The following is a 14,470-nucleotide window of genomic DNA, read 5'->3' on the forward strand; positions in this document are numbered from 1 at the left end:
GGCTCTGACCTGTCGAGGCATGGACACAGGATCTCTGGGTGTCCTGCGGTGTCTGGCACCAGTGCGTTGGCGGCAGATCCATTTAGTCCAGTGGGTTGTGAGGTGGAGTCACGGTACGTGCCATAGATGCTCATTCAGATTGGGATCTGGGGAATTTGGAGGCCAGATTAACAGTTTGAGGTCTTTGTCACATTCCTTGGGCCATTCCTGAGCGATGTTTGCAGTGTGGCATGGTGCATGATCCTGCTTGGTCCAATAATAATTCACAGAAAACTTGGTCCATGTGGCACCTACGGTTTAGGAGAACATATCAAAAATGTGTTTTTCAAAAATTTCAAAATGGTGGAAATGTAGTGAGGTAGCCATTAATGGTTGATGAAACTGTACTAAGTTCAGTGTAAATAGGACTTAAAGCATAGGAGTTATATTCTTTCAAAGTTGACCATTAAGTCTAGCACCCCCATCAAGCCGATAAGGGTCATATTTGTTTAACAGCACTTGGTCAGAGCTTCAAGTTTTTGGTGACAATTTCATTTGTCCATGATGTACCATTTCACGTGAATAGGGTTTAACTGTTAATAACGATGAAGATGCTACATCATAACATTTTCATGTCCACATATTGTAAGATAATGCTGATTAAATGGAGCATGTGACAACAATAATCAGCACCTGTGTGTCATTTTGAGTTTTGGTAAACAGTGCTTGCAGGAAATGTCAGAACAGTGACTTTCATCTATTTATGTTTTTCCCACCTGATGCACTAAAATCATTCATACATCATCTAAAACTTTAACATTTAGAGCAGTTTTTCTCCCGCTGAAAGACTGAAGCACATTCAATAATTTAAGTTTCAGATCTTTGTATATTACTCCCCCTGGTGGTCGATTCAGGGATGACCTGTGAATGTTTACCATCTTAGATTTTACTACCCTGATCTGCACCTTTAAAATCACCTGGATCAAGAAGAATTCTCTGTGACCCAGAATCAATTTGGAACTTTATTCCAAATTGCATATTTTCCACAATAGGTGGTCTTTGTCTCCTTTTCTTGCTCAGGTCTAACTCCAGTACTGAAATGTTACCATTAGAAAATGCTTTTGGCTTTGGCCCTTATTTACAAGCACTGTAACTTTCTCTTCTGAAATAACTGACACAATATTAAAAAACAAATATATATTATTCTTTTCACAGATTGGGTTATCTCTCTCTCAGCTTTGAGTTACTTGTATTTTACTTGAGTTTTTCCATCTTGTGCAGCTTTAAACTTCTACTTTTGCAGGCAATGGTTGTACTTTTTACTCCATTATATTTGTCTGACAGCTTTAGTTACTTTTCAGATTGGAATTGTTTTTAGAAAATTTGTTTGTTTAGAAAATGTTTCGACTTCCTAGATAAACACAGTATTTAATAGTAAGACACTGATATGTGCTAACAGTCTGGAGACGTTCCATATTAAATGTTAAGATCATGCAGCATGGAGGCTCCTTTTTCAGTATTTCTGATATCAATAAGCAGATTTGTGTTGTTTCCTCAGTCTATACAAACTATAACAAAAATCATAAATAGCCTGAGCCGCCCCGACAACAACAAGTTGAACAAGTTAACAAAAACATCTTTATTCATATAAATAATTCTGATGTAGATTAGTTGAGTAGACACATTATTCTAATAATGAATAACAGCGTTTATCTGAGTCCCATTTGAGTTGGTCGTGGCTCAGAATGGAGGTGAATTGGGTTCAACATTTTCATCTCATCCTTAAAACCTTCAACACAGAAGCAGATCCACTCTGCTCAGTTTCTCCACATGAAGCTGCTTTGCTGTGCTCAAACTGTCCATATAGTAAAAGTAACACAGGTCTTTTACCAACAAAAATCCTGCCCCTTCCACCGAATACATCAGTTCTTCTTATGCAGCAATCCTACATGTGCAGGTAAATATTCACAAGCTGGATTTCCCACATGTGAATCCATTGAGTCCACAGAGCCACTCTTTGGTGGTTCACCGTAAATAATATTCGATGGCAGCAGAGAATGCAGCGAAGCCTCCACATCCCAGCACCCCGGCCTTCAGACCAGCTGCAAGACAGACAAACAATACACGTCAGGACAAGAGAAATATACCACTTTAAATTTAAAACATCAAAGCAAAGACACCAGGTCACATACCACGAAATCCGATGGCTCCTCCAGTAACACAGCCACTGTACACGGCGTTCTTCCAGTCAGATTTACCTCTGTGCTGCAGGTGAAAAACACACAGGGGAGAAGTTACAATGGATTATTTTGCACATCATCACTTGGAGGATCAAATACAGCAGTTTAGCACCAGAGGGTGCCATCACACCATTCTGAGGAGACTTTAAAAAAGCAGAACACAAACATGAGGTTCCCAAAACACATTCTACATGTGATGGCATTACAGTAACAATATGACAAGCAGGATTTCATTAAAAAGCAGTGTGACCTACTGATTCTATGATGCACTCTGTGCAGGAGAACATGGCGCCCACGATTGCAAAGTTCTTGGCGTAGGACATCCCCCTCTGGCCCATGTCTTTGAGTACTTCTCGTGCTGTCGGAGTTCTCAGAGGGTCTTTGGGATCAATACCAACATTGGTATCGATGCCGGCTGTGAAAACACCAAAAGCTCCTCCGAGGACAAAACCTGCAGAGAACAAAAACACCAGCATGAGTGTCCACACAATGAAGCACAACAACATTTACAGACTCGAAGAATAAAATATGATGTACACTGTTAAGCTACTCTCTGATTTCCTTACAGTAATTAATCACATGTGTGTAAAGTACAGGAAATGTCACAGCAATCATTTCATATTATCAGTGAATCTTTGGTCTGTAAAATATTTAATTAGTATCACAGATTCCCAAAGCGTCATTTTCAGACAGCTTGTTTTAATAATCTAGTGGAACATAATATAGTATAGTGCAGTGGTAAAACACAGTATCAAATATAATATGATACAGTACGATACAATTTCATGTAATTCAGTGTGTAATGGACAATTTATCTTAATTTAATGTCTATTTGCTCATTTATTTTTATTTTAACGTATTTTATTTAATTTTTATTATGAGCTGCTGGATAGCTGAATTTCCCTTTGGGGATTAATAAAGTTCTTTCTATTTCTATTTTTCTATTTTCTAATAATAACAAATATAATAATAATCTAGTGTAACATAATATAGTATAGTGCAAGAGTAAAACACAATATCAAATATAATATAATTTGGTATGATACAATTTAGTAAAGTAAAAGTCTGGTATGTATGTAACACAATAATATGGTATAATACATAATAATATCAATAATAATATAGCTTAAACTAATTAATACAGTCATTCAAATAAATAATAATAATAATGATAATAATATGTTATTTACATGGCACTTTTCAAAACAAAGTTAAGGCACTTTAAAATACAAAAATAAATAAATAAAAATATTAGAAAATGATAAAAACTGTTCATAAACTAGACAACATTGAGCAACAGGAACTACATACGAGGAAGAGAATACAATTAAACAATACAAAATAAGTGTTATAAAATAAATAAAGATGTAAGATGCAAGAAAACGTTGCTTTCTGTCAGTCAGTCAATGATCTGCGCTCTGTATCAGTATGCCTCATAACACCAGCGTCTCTTCCAGTCCTCTTCCTCCACATGTGCAGCTGATTTCGGAGCTCTGACACCAGTTTACAGCACAGTCAAATCTCATATTAAAACATTTAGTTTAGCGCTAAAGCTAAAGCCACACAGACATCAAACAGCTGTGATGTGTACCTGTAATGTCAGGCTGATATCTTACCTCCCACACAGGCCAGCACAGACTTGAAGGCGCAGCTCTCCATGCCCCTCTCGATCATCTTCTGCTCGTCGGTTTTCACGGGCACCGGCAGCCCCCCCATGACACCGGGACTCAGCTCCTTTATGGGCCTCTTGTCCCCGATCAGGTGCTCCAGGATCAGACTGTACTGAAGCGGTGGACTGTCCATGCTCGGACCCGCCGGAGAAGGATCTTGTAAATCGGAGGCAGCAACGTTCGTAGCTCCCGTGGAGGCGGCCATGTTTCTCAATGACACAGCGCTGTAGGTAAATGTAGTTCAAGACGCGCGCGGGCAGATTCGTCACATTTGTATTGTTTGTAATATTATTTTAATACTTATATTTATAATAATTTAGAAATTAGTAAACCGAAGCAAATGAGAATACATATATTTGAAAGATATTTTTGAAAATGTATTTTATTCTCTGATAAGATTTATTTAAATTCCTATCAGCACATTCGACACACAGGAACAACCTGCCTGACGTCAGCAAGTGCTGCAGTAAATTCTACCTTCAGGGTTACACAACGCTTTGCTTGTGTCTTTATAAATTGTACTGCACATGCACAATGTTTTTTTTCCATCTTACCTATATCATTATGGGTAGACTACTATCAGTAACATTATGGAGTAGATTTTATTTTTTTAAGAAACATAATCATATCAATACACAACTATATGTATATCAATATGATTATGTATCTTTTAATATAAACTGCATAATCAAATAAATAAATGAAGTTAAAATACGTTCAAATTTAACATTTGAATAATTAAATATTTATATAAATACTTAAAAATGTATTTCCTGCAGCTTCTAGTCACCACAGTTCTACTTCATTTCACCACACAGTCAACATAAAGCAAATATTGTGATTTTAATATAATGTTTTTATTAGAAAAGACATCTCATCCTTACAATAAATCATACCTTTTTGGAGGTTTTATGTATATATTTTTGTTGCAGCTGTTTCAGACGGGTGTTGAATTCCCCTATTTAAATCAAGAGAATGACGGAATATTATTTAAACACATATATTCCAATACAACACCAGCCAAGAGCCTGCCATTAGGTTCTCTCAGTAACTTGCACCAAGTCAATAAACACTACTTCATAAAGTTAGCAAAGGAAGCCCTAAGATATTTTTGCTGGACTGTCGTATCTATTTGCCTTAGATTGTACAAGGTTTACTGTGTATTTTAGATTAGTATACAGTTTTATACAAAATATACAAAATGCTATCTTGGTTTCTTTAAATGTCCAGCATTTAAGCACAATCCCAACCAGGTTCTCATAAAGAAATACAACAATAAAGAAAAAAAATGATAATCATCAAGCAGTACTAATATTTACCCCCATAAAAACATGCCTGTATGTGTTTTAAACTTACTTGTTGTGTTGTTTTTATTGTATTGTCTGTGTTTTTGTATGTATTTTATATGGACTTGAGTCTGGAATAAAGTTTATCATTATCATTATCATTATGTTAAATAAGCCTAAATCTTTGACTTTAGTCTTAACTACATATTGACAATATTTAGGCATTGTAAATGTGTCCCCCCCTGTGTTTTTTTTTTTTTTTTTTTAAATATCTATAATATCTACAACAACAACAGCAATAATAATAATAATCGTAATTCTCATAATAATCATAATAATATTAATGATTATTATTATTATTATTATTGGTAGTAGTAGTAGTATTGGGCTATTTTAACATTGTTTATTCTATGTATATATCATGTACTGTATATGTTTATTTAGCTATAGGCATAATACTTAATATTTGTAAGTATGAAAAATTATAATAATGATAATAATAATCATCATAATTATAATAATATAAATGATAATAATAATTATTATTATATAGTTATGAATATACTTTTTAAAAAAGACATACACTTCATAATAATAATAATAATGATCATTATTATTATCATTATTATTATTGTTGTTATTTGTATTATTATTATTATTGTTATGGAGTGACTGGAGTGACTGTATTTTTAAAAAGTTATTTTTTGGATGTTATGTTTGGATAAAAAAAATATTAATAAATGAAATAAAATAAAAACAATAATAGAGTTATTGTTATTATTATTAGTTGTTGTTATAATTATTTTTTTTATTCTATTTTTAAATTGTTGGAGACTTCATTGGTGCCTTCCAGCAGTTGATAGATGGAAAGACTACATTTCCCAGAAGTCTCCTCGAGCACTGCGCCAAAACTCTCTCCACGCGCTCCACCTACCGGCTCCAGCAGGCCGGTGGTAACACTTTAATGACTCGCGTGCGTGAGGCGGCGGCGGCGGCAGCAGCATCCTGATCAAACAACAGCAGCAGCAGCAGCAGCAGCGACACTGAACAGGTGAGATGAAGCTTTTCTCTCTGACAGTCTGTCGCAGCCTTTCCTCTTCTTCTTTTTAATAATGTGTTGAGTTAAAATGTGTAAACTTTACCGTTAACGGTGTTTGTCGGCGGACGTTAACGAAGCTGTCACAGAGAGTCGCGCGGTGTCAGTTGGTTTGAGAGCGACGCCAAACTGACTTTGATGACAGCCTGTTTGTTAGCAGCGTTAACAATATAGCAACATCTGCTCCTTTTAATTTAATGAGTCACTGTGAAGCAGACGTGTCTTTCCTGATGTGACTACGTCTGTCATATAAATAGCCAGAGGACAGGTTGTTTACATGCTAAGTGAACGTGTCACTGTGCGAGTGTCTCATTTGGGGAACAAGTCGAATAAACACGGTTAGAAACAGGACGTTATTTTACGTTTTTACGTGGCTTCACATCTTGAATTTCACTGTGTACTTGGAAAGGTTGCAGCCTCCGGAGTTCAACAGGATCCATGCTGGATCAATACTCCCCATCTGCCTCTTTCTGTCTCAGTGTTTAGTCCAACACGACTGGAAAGAAGTATTAATACATGCAGTGATGGTGTTGTCTTTGGTAGTGTAATGTTTTACCTGACAACTCTATGGGTTTTCTCCTGTGTGAAGGGACATGTCAGTTACATTATCTAACAGGACAGTGAAGATACTGCAGCTTACACATACACACACCCCAAGAAAATCCAGAAACTAAAATGAAAGTCTGTTAATATTTTTAAATATTTGGATATTTCGTGTGTTATTTGAGCTTGACAGACTTTTCTTGATTTATTTTCTTTAACAAACAAATCTAAATTCTGCTTCAAAGCCTTACACTGCCAGGAATACATAGCCTATCTACACGAGGTATGTCGTGGCTGTTTTGTTAGGAAAAAAGTTGTTAAATTGAAATCTAAACCTAGTCTAAAAAATACTGGAATTGGCTTCAAGAATACCCACTGTGTGTACGTTTTTAATGGGAAAATTGTTTAAGATTCAGGGGGATTTAGTGGCATCTAGCAGTGAGCTGAAATGTCTCCCGGTTAGGATTCCTTTAGTGTTCTTTCTTCAGGAGGTTTTCACCAGGAGCCGAATTACTCACAGAGGTCTCTTCCTCTCTAAAACAAACAGACCAGGTGATTAAAACAGGTAAAAATGCTGAATAAAGCAGTTTCACGTTACAAATCAGGTTTTCTCCTATGATGTTTGGCACATCACAAAAGAGCTGCTAGCCCAGCACCTGCTTGTTTCTGCGCACCGATTGTCTCTGATAACTTGATGTGTGCTCACTTTTTTTCTGGTACAGACATTCAGGAGATTTTTAGCGTGAGCTGAATTATCCACAGAGGTCTCCTTCGCTCTAAAACAAATTGACCCGGTGATTTAAATCGGTAAAAAAACTGAAAAAAGTAGTTTAGCGTACAAATCAGTGTTTCTCCTATGCTGTGTGGCTCATCAGAGACAGGCAGCTAGCCCAACACCTGCTAATGTGTGCACAACTTTTTTGTCTGACAACTTGAGATGTGACGTTCAGGAGATTTTTACTGGGAACCAAATTATTCGCAGAGGTCTCCTTCTCTCCAAAACAAATGGACCAGGGGCCTCATTTATAAAACAATGCGTAGGATCTCTACTGAAATTGTACATACGAACAAAGCCAAAAATGGTGTGTGCCAGAAAATATTTGACAATTTCTACAATCAGACTTCCATGTCACCGTCTGTCACAAATTTCCTGTCTCCCAAACGTTTCTCCCATCAAGTCTGTTTTTATAGATCTCAACTTTTGCGTGTGAAGTGGCGTACGCCTCTTTCATGCCTCGTTTTGTGCATACGCAGTGTTTATGAATAAGACCCCTGGTGATTTAAACAGGTAAAACACAGATTAAAGCAGTTTCAAGTTAGAAATCAGTGTTTCTTTGACGCTGTTTGGCATGTCAGAGACGGGCCGCTCACCCAGCACCTGCTAATGTGTGCTTACCTTTTTTCTCTAATAGTTTAAGATCCAGATGTTCAGGAGATTTTTTTAGTCTCTTCCTCTTCAAACAAACGGACCCCGTGATTTAAACTGGCAAAAACACTGAATAAATCGAGTCTAAAATATTGGTGTTATGGTATAGAGTAGAATCCCCCCATGTTTAGGCCAAGTTTTTAATGTTAAAGTCCTCCTAGGTTGCAAAAATCCCCAAAGTTTCCTCAGAAATACAGAGGATATGACCTCAGTACCATCAGTGGTAGATAAAGCCCTTAACTCAAGATCTATACACAATACAAAGATTTACTTTTATCAGATTTGAATCAGTGAAGGTAGCTAGGCGCCGTTTAGCACCAGCCTGAAGGGTTATTAAAGTTTTCTCTCCAAAATAAACCTGCAATTGTACAAATTAATTTACTAATTCAGCTGCACTGCTTATTTTTTCACGTGTTTTTATGTAAATTTCACATTTGCCGCTAATGGCACGTTGCCCTTTGGTACCACTTCAATGCACTGCAAGCAGTTTTACTTCACATGATCAGCGAGCCATTTGTTCCTCATTAGATCAGTGCCATGTGAAGCAGTCAAACAGGGCCTTGTTGTGTTTAGTGTGCCTTTATGTGGAAGCTTGTTGTTTATGTCTTTAATAGGACCTTAAATGCTTCATTACAGCAAACTCTCCTGACTAAGCTCCTGTCTGCGATTCTATTCCTGCCACGTAACATTTACTTGTAACCTACATTACCGAAGTGCTCCAGAAACATCAGATCACTGCCTGAAATAGAGATGCTTTAATAATAAACCTTTTCTATTTTGGTCATGGCTTACTGTGCAGCATAATTGGACTTTTCAATAACGACAAAAGGGAAAGAAAAGTTGTAAAATATCCTAATTGCAGAGCTTACGTTGTAGTCTTGTGTTTATAGGAGAGGCCAGCCTTGCAAGGAAACGCTCATGGATCCTTTGGGAGAGACCAAATGGGCAACAAATAACAGCTTTCACTTTCTTCTGTTCCTTTTGATTACGCCGGCAGAAAGGAGAGTTCAAATATGAGCAGTGCACCAGTCATTTATGAGGCAGTCAATGCCATGCAATGCAATGTGAATGTTGTTTGTAGGTAATTACACCCTGTGTTTTTCTCATGGTTAACCATCCAAGAAGGGGAAATAGTCTCCGGCTTCTGGGCTGTGTTCGGGACGGGCTGGGCTAGACACATGAAAGCACCGAGGGAGGCTGGTCTTATGTCGATGTAATGATGCAGGCTAAAGCACTGTATACAGTTTTTTAATCATTGATGTTTACCGATAGGCTCCTGTCTTTTTTGTGTCTAGTATTTGTAGCCAGGAAGATTGCATCCGTCAACATATTTGCAATCTGTCTGTTTGAATTTGTTATTGATTCCATGACTTTGTGTTTCTCATTGATGGAGGCAGTAGTGTCCCTTACCAGGACTAATCCTTAGCATGTCCTTGTAGAGCCTGGAGCAGAGAATCCTCCTCTTTTTTTTCTATAGCTGCTTTCATCCTCTGTTCAACTCATTATCCAGGCAGTTCCTGTCATTGGCTTGCTATTTATAGCCAGAGGTTATGTGGGGAGCACCCATGTCCAGTTGTACAGCGGTGGTATGGCTTGTTTTGTCAGACAGAAAATGATACCTGGCAATCACCTGGACCATTCTGCTCAGTGGGAATGTGTGACACTCTAAAGGGGATTCATGGTCTCCTGTCATTGCTGTGCCACACACTCAGGATCATCTACAGTGCTGGTGTCCTGGATTTACTTATGTTTGATGCACACTAAGGGACTGTTAGTAGAAAATTAGCAGCAGAGTCAAAGTGGAGTCTGTCATCCACGTGCTGTAACTGACATATGAAATTAGTTAGGGTGGGGGTGGGGTAACAGCATTTAGAGTGACCTTGTCCAGCTGTGGGAAGAAGGGTGAAAGGCAGATACTGCAGTGATGTTGTCCTCTATATTGTACATCAGATGCTCACCTCAGATGCGGAATTCCAGTTGCTTTCTATGGAAGGAGACGCCACCATAATAATGACTTGTAGGCTCAATATAATTAAGATAAAACACAGACATCAGTGTGGATGTTGCAATCTAGAATCAGGGAATTGCACACTTTTCAAACCTCCAGTGCCCCAATATAACCGCAAAGAAATGTACTTACAGTATGACTCGTCTAAAAGCTGGGTAGAGATACAGTCTGCAATTTGCATGTCCAAACATGGACATACCTCTGTCTTGTTTACTCAGTCAAAAAAGTACTGATTAGGCATTTAAGATGAAATTAAGACTGAGGTTTATGCAAATCTTTACATGCAAAGAGTATGCACATCCTTGATAACAGCTAAGCAGTAGGGCTGTACAGTATATGTAGGTATATATATATATTTTTTATGCTATCGCAGTGTCAACTTGTGTGAAACACCTTGTGAAAGACTGTGTTATTGCACTAGGGATTTTTATGCCTCCGCACCAGAGAAAGCCGTGGGCAGAGGCATTATGTTTTCAGGCTGTCCGTCCATCTCAGTCTCATGAATGTGTATGTCAGACATATCTTGAGGGACTATCTTCAAATTTGTACAAACAAACACCTGGGTTTTAGGATGAACTGATTAGATCTTGGTGGTCGAAAAGGTTAAGGATCACCGAGACCTCACAAAACACGTTTTTGGCCATAACTCAAGAATTCTCACGCTAATTCTGACAAAATTTCATACAGATATCAAATAGAAAAAACAGTTAAGTCCATTTTATATCTGAAAGGTCAAAGGTCAGCTTCACTGTGACATCATCATGTTTTCTGGCTGTTATTCAACACCATAACTGAGAAACAAAAGAGGAGACATTTGGTCAGATACTGAATTGATGACACTTATCTTGAAACTGTGCTGGTTGTATAGGTTGTCTGTGCTGCTGGGTTGAAAATGTGCGTGAAGCAATCATGAATTTATAGCTTCTTTGCAGCAACATCCATATTTGAAGCTTTGTCAACTGTCATGACTTCATATGATTATGGGCATTCATAAACGTAGGGATGCACGATAATATCGGCACGTCAACGGTATCAGCCGATATTGACCTTAAAATGATAAAATTAGAAATCAGAATCGGCTAACATGCTTTTTCTTATTTTGCACAATGAATGAATATTATGGACATTGAAAAGCATTATATTTCATGTCTCCATCCACTGGTGGGCCATCACGATGGATGGAGCAGTGAGTGACAACAACCCTGCCCACACGTAAGGATACCGTTTGCGATGGAAACGCTAGGGTCTAGGTACCATGTCTGAAGGGTTCCTTTTGGCTCCAAAGGTACCATACCGAAAGTGTTTGGTGGAAACGGGGCTTTTGTTTTCAGTTCAGTGTTGATTTAGTTTAATAAAAGTATGTTGGAAAAAATTTCCCTTTTATTTTATTTTTTGATTCAACAAGCAATTTGTCATATTTTAGCAGTATACTGAAAGTAGCAGAACGGCAGACCTAAGTACACTTTAATATCTGTTTATCGCAAGTAATATTTAACGTCATCACATATCATATATTTTCCTCAAAATGAGCAGCCCTAATAGGCAATACCTGTTTATTTAAAAGGTCAGTGTGGAGTAGGGGTGTAAGACTTGCCATGCTGTGAACAGTGGTTACATGAGCATCAAAACCAGCCACAGCTCAGCCCTGAGCAGAGTGACTTTTTTTTTTTTTTGGCATTTGACAATGCCAGAAGTCAGGGTGAGGGTTGTTGTAGGTTGTTGAGTGGGTGGGGATTTAAAAATTTATGATTATTAAGTTGAGCTTGTGTGAAACTTTAGCCACAAGGACTCATAGATGAGATACCCATCACCCAGCTCCCCACAGTAATGAGGATCAAGGAGACTACTGAGCTGTACCAATCTGAGTTCATCAAGTCTATTAGTTGCTGTGTGGTGTTAGCCTACAGTGACCTGTCATCAATCAATATGGAGGGACAAATCTGTGTTTTAAATTTTGCCAGAGGCACAACTAAAGTCATACAGATGTCCAAAATATCCCACAGGTCTCTTGACATTGGAAAAGGCCTCATTTATAAAACGACTTGGTCAGATTTTCATCTTTAGTAATGTCAAGCAGACGTCTTTATTGCAGAAAAGTAGTTTGAGGTTAATCTCTAAACAAACTCAAAACTTGATAGTGAATTTCCTGTTGGCTGCATCAGAGCAGAGCAGTTTTTGGAAGCCTGTGCAGGTCAGCGAGTGCACCCACTGTTTCCTCGTTCATACATTGCAACAATTTCTCTGGCATAGATTATCATCAGGTAAAGCCATCAGAAATTAATGTTAAAATGCAATGTGTAGCATAAGATGCAGGTTGTCTTCTTAAAATTAGCTTCTGTTTATATATTCTTAAGAAGTGAATGTAAATGAGGTCTCAGATCTTGTGTTTTGATTCAAAGCGAGAGTGGTGAATAGATAACAAGACATGCAAATGTGCTCTGGCCTGCTTGGCTGTAGATGAGGTACCAGAGAGAGGCGCTGACTGGGTGTAGTTCCTGAATCCTGAGCAGCATTACTGTCAAGCTGGACAACAGAGTGACCTGACATCACAAGGTGCTTCATGCATATACAGTAGCTGCAATAATAATATGCTTTGAGATTAGTTTACCAGAGAATTCTTGTTTGCCTCCCTTTATTCAGCATACATAGCTGTGCGTGTTGATCCTCGTGTTTGCAACAGGATTAGTTCTCACCCTCTTCATGATGAGGATCTTAGGAAAATATTAATATGGTCAGACACAGTTTTCATTCCCACTCTGTTACGCACACACATTCAGGGAAAAGCACTCAGTGTGATTTGGGAAGAAAGAGTTGTTATCTGTCCTCAAGAGGCGAGGTCTGGGCTGCATACAGTTGGAGTGGCACGTCCTTAACTGCAGTGGAGGAGGCTTTAATTGAGGAGATAAGAGGAGATGGACTGATTGGAGCTGGAATTATGTGTTCAGTCCGTTGAATAAATAAAAGTCCCCCTGTTTCTGACAGAATGTGAGGCTGCTCAGCATGCTGTCAGCAGGTTGCAGCTATTTTGCAAAGTATTTTAACTCTTGCTTTGCAGAGGCAGATGGCTCCCAGCCTCCTCAGCATTGCCAGGCTACCTCCCTTCTCCTCTAAATCGTCATCTGCACTGGCACAGCAGTGTTTTCTGTCTGAGAGGTGTAGCTGTGAAGGGAGGCATTGCCAAGCATCTTTTTCCTCTGGCTCCTTTTTTTTTGTTAGTTCAAGAACGTCCAGGAAACAGACTGCATACTTGACAAGTATCACGGTCTAACTCACTGGCTCCAAGGAATGCTAGTGTTGCTGTAAATGGGTCATCTGGGCCACGTCTGAGGTAAAGCAGAGATATGAACTCTTAACATGAATGTCTCAGGCTTCTTTTGCCTGTCACGGTAACTACTTTTGTTGGATGATGTATTTCCCAGAAATATTTGCGATAAATGTCATTTTAATATATGTTTATACAATAGAATAATAATACAAGTACACCTTTTCGAAGGGCAATGAAGTTATAATTCTTAAGAATATTCAGACATTGGAATTGGAATATATAAACTATTTAACATATCCATTAAAAAGTAATCAAAAACCTGTTAATATATTGAAAAATTAAAAATACTTTTATAGGAGTAGCCCAAAATTACTTATTAATTTGAGAGTTGATACAAATTTGGCAAGTAGAACCTTGTGACTTAAAGACAAGCTTACCAAGCTCTGGGAATACCACAGTTATGGGCCTTTACACCGCTGTGCAGTAACTCGCTGCCTCCAGTCGTTTTAATGAGGGGAAGATAGTAGAAGGGAAGTGGTTTGAAACAGCGATTGAAGTATTAAGCGGTTGCTGCCCACGTGAACACGCACAGATTTTGCTCTGCTGCATAGAGTGTTAAACATCTGGAGGTTGCCGCCTGGCTTTGGCCGATCAAAAAGTGGGTATCCCAGAAGCAGGAAGAAGACAAGATGGAGGAGCTGATAATGTTAGTGTCTGAATACCCGGAGTTACATCACCAGTAACTTATATGGACAACCAGAAGATAGAGTGGGCCTGGGGTAACATTTACAGCAAACTTTCATTCATTCATTCATTTCCATAACCGCTTATCCAGTTAGGAGTCGTGGGTGGGCTTTAGCCTATCCCAGCTGACACTGGGCGAGAGGCGGGTACAGCCTGGACAGGTCACCAGATTATCACAGGGCTGACACATAAACGCTCACATTCACACCTATG

The 14,470-nt window shown here is 38.3% G+C and overlaps 2 protein-coding genes across 2 annotated transcripts in view; one reads left to right on the top strand and one right to left on the bottom strand.

The window, feature by feature from the left end:
* Positions 1-1,603: 1,603 nt before the first annotated feature.
* Positions 1,604-4,125, bottom strand: timm22 (translocase of inner mitochondrial membrane 22 homolog (yeast)). The gene is made up of 4 exons (XM_033650709.2): positions 3,836-4,125; positions 2,474-2,670; positions 2,172-2,244; positions 1,604-2,081 (listed from the first exon to the last, which is right to left on the bottom strand). The coding sequence occupies exons 1-4, from the start codon at positions 4,092-4,094 to the stop codon at positions 2,005-2,007; spliced, it is 606 nt and encodes a 201-aa protein (XP_033506600.1). The 5' UTR covers positions 4,095-4,125; the 3' UTR covers positions 1,604-2,004.
* A 2,021-nt stretch (positions 4,126-6,146) lies between these two features.
* The window catches only part of specc1 (sperm antigen with calponin homology and coiled-coil domains 1), a 145,950-nt gene continuing 137,626 nt past the window's right edge, over positions 6,147-14,470 (top strand). The window contains exon 1 of the mRNA XM_078172362.1: positions 6,147-6,226. The gene's annotated coding sequence lies outside the window, so the exon portion shown is untranslated. The remainder of the gene's footprint in view (positions 6,227-14,470) is intronic.

The sequence above is a fragment of the Epinephelus lanceolatus genome, chromosome 11 (genome assembly GCF_041903045.1).
Source record: "Epinephelus lanceolatus isolate andai-2023 chromosome 11, ASM4190304v1, whole genome shotgun sequence".
In the NCBI taxonomy this organism is placed as follows: Eukaryota; Metazoa; Chordata; class Actinopteri; order Perciformes; family Serranidae; genus Epinephelus; species Epinephelus lanceolatus.

Bases quoted from the DNA above. Each gene is read 5' to 3' on its own strand.
- timm22 (XM_033650709.2), bottom strand. From the start codon at position 4,094: ATGGCCGCCTCCACGGGAGCTACGAACGTTGCTGCCTCCGATTTACAA. The intron at 2,671-3,835 runs GTAAGATATCAG...TGTTCTCTGCAG, and splicing joins TGTGCTGGCCTGTGTGGGAG to GTTTTGTCCTCGGAGGAGCT. The intron at 2,082-2,171 runs GTATGTGACCTG...TCTGTCTTGCAG, and splicing joins AGGAGCCATCGGATTTCGTG to CTGGTCTGAAGGCCGGGGTG.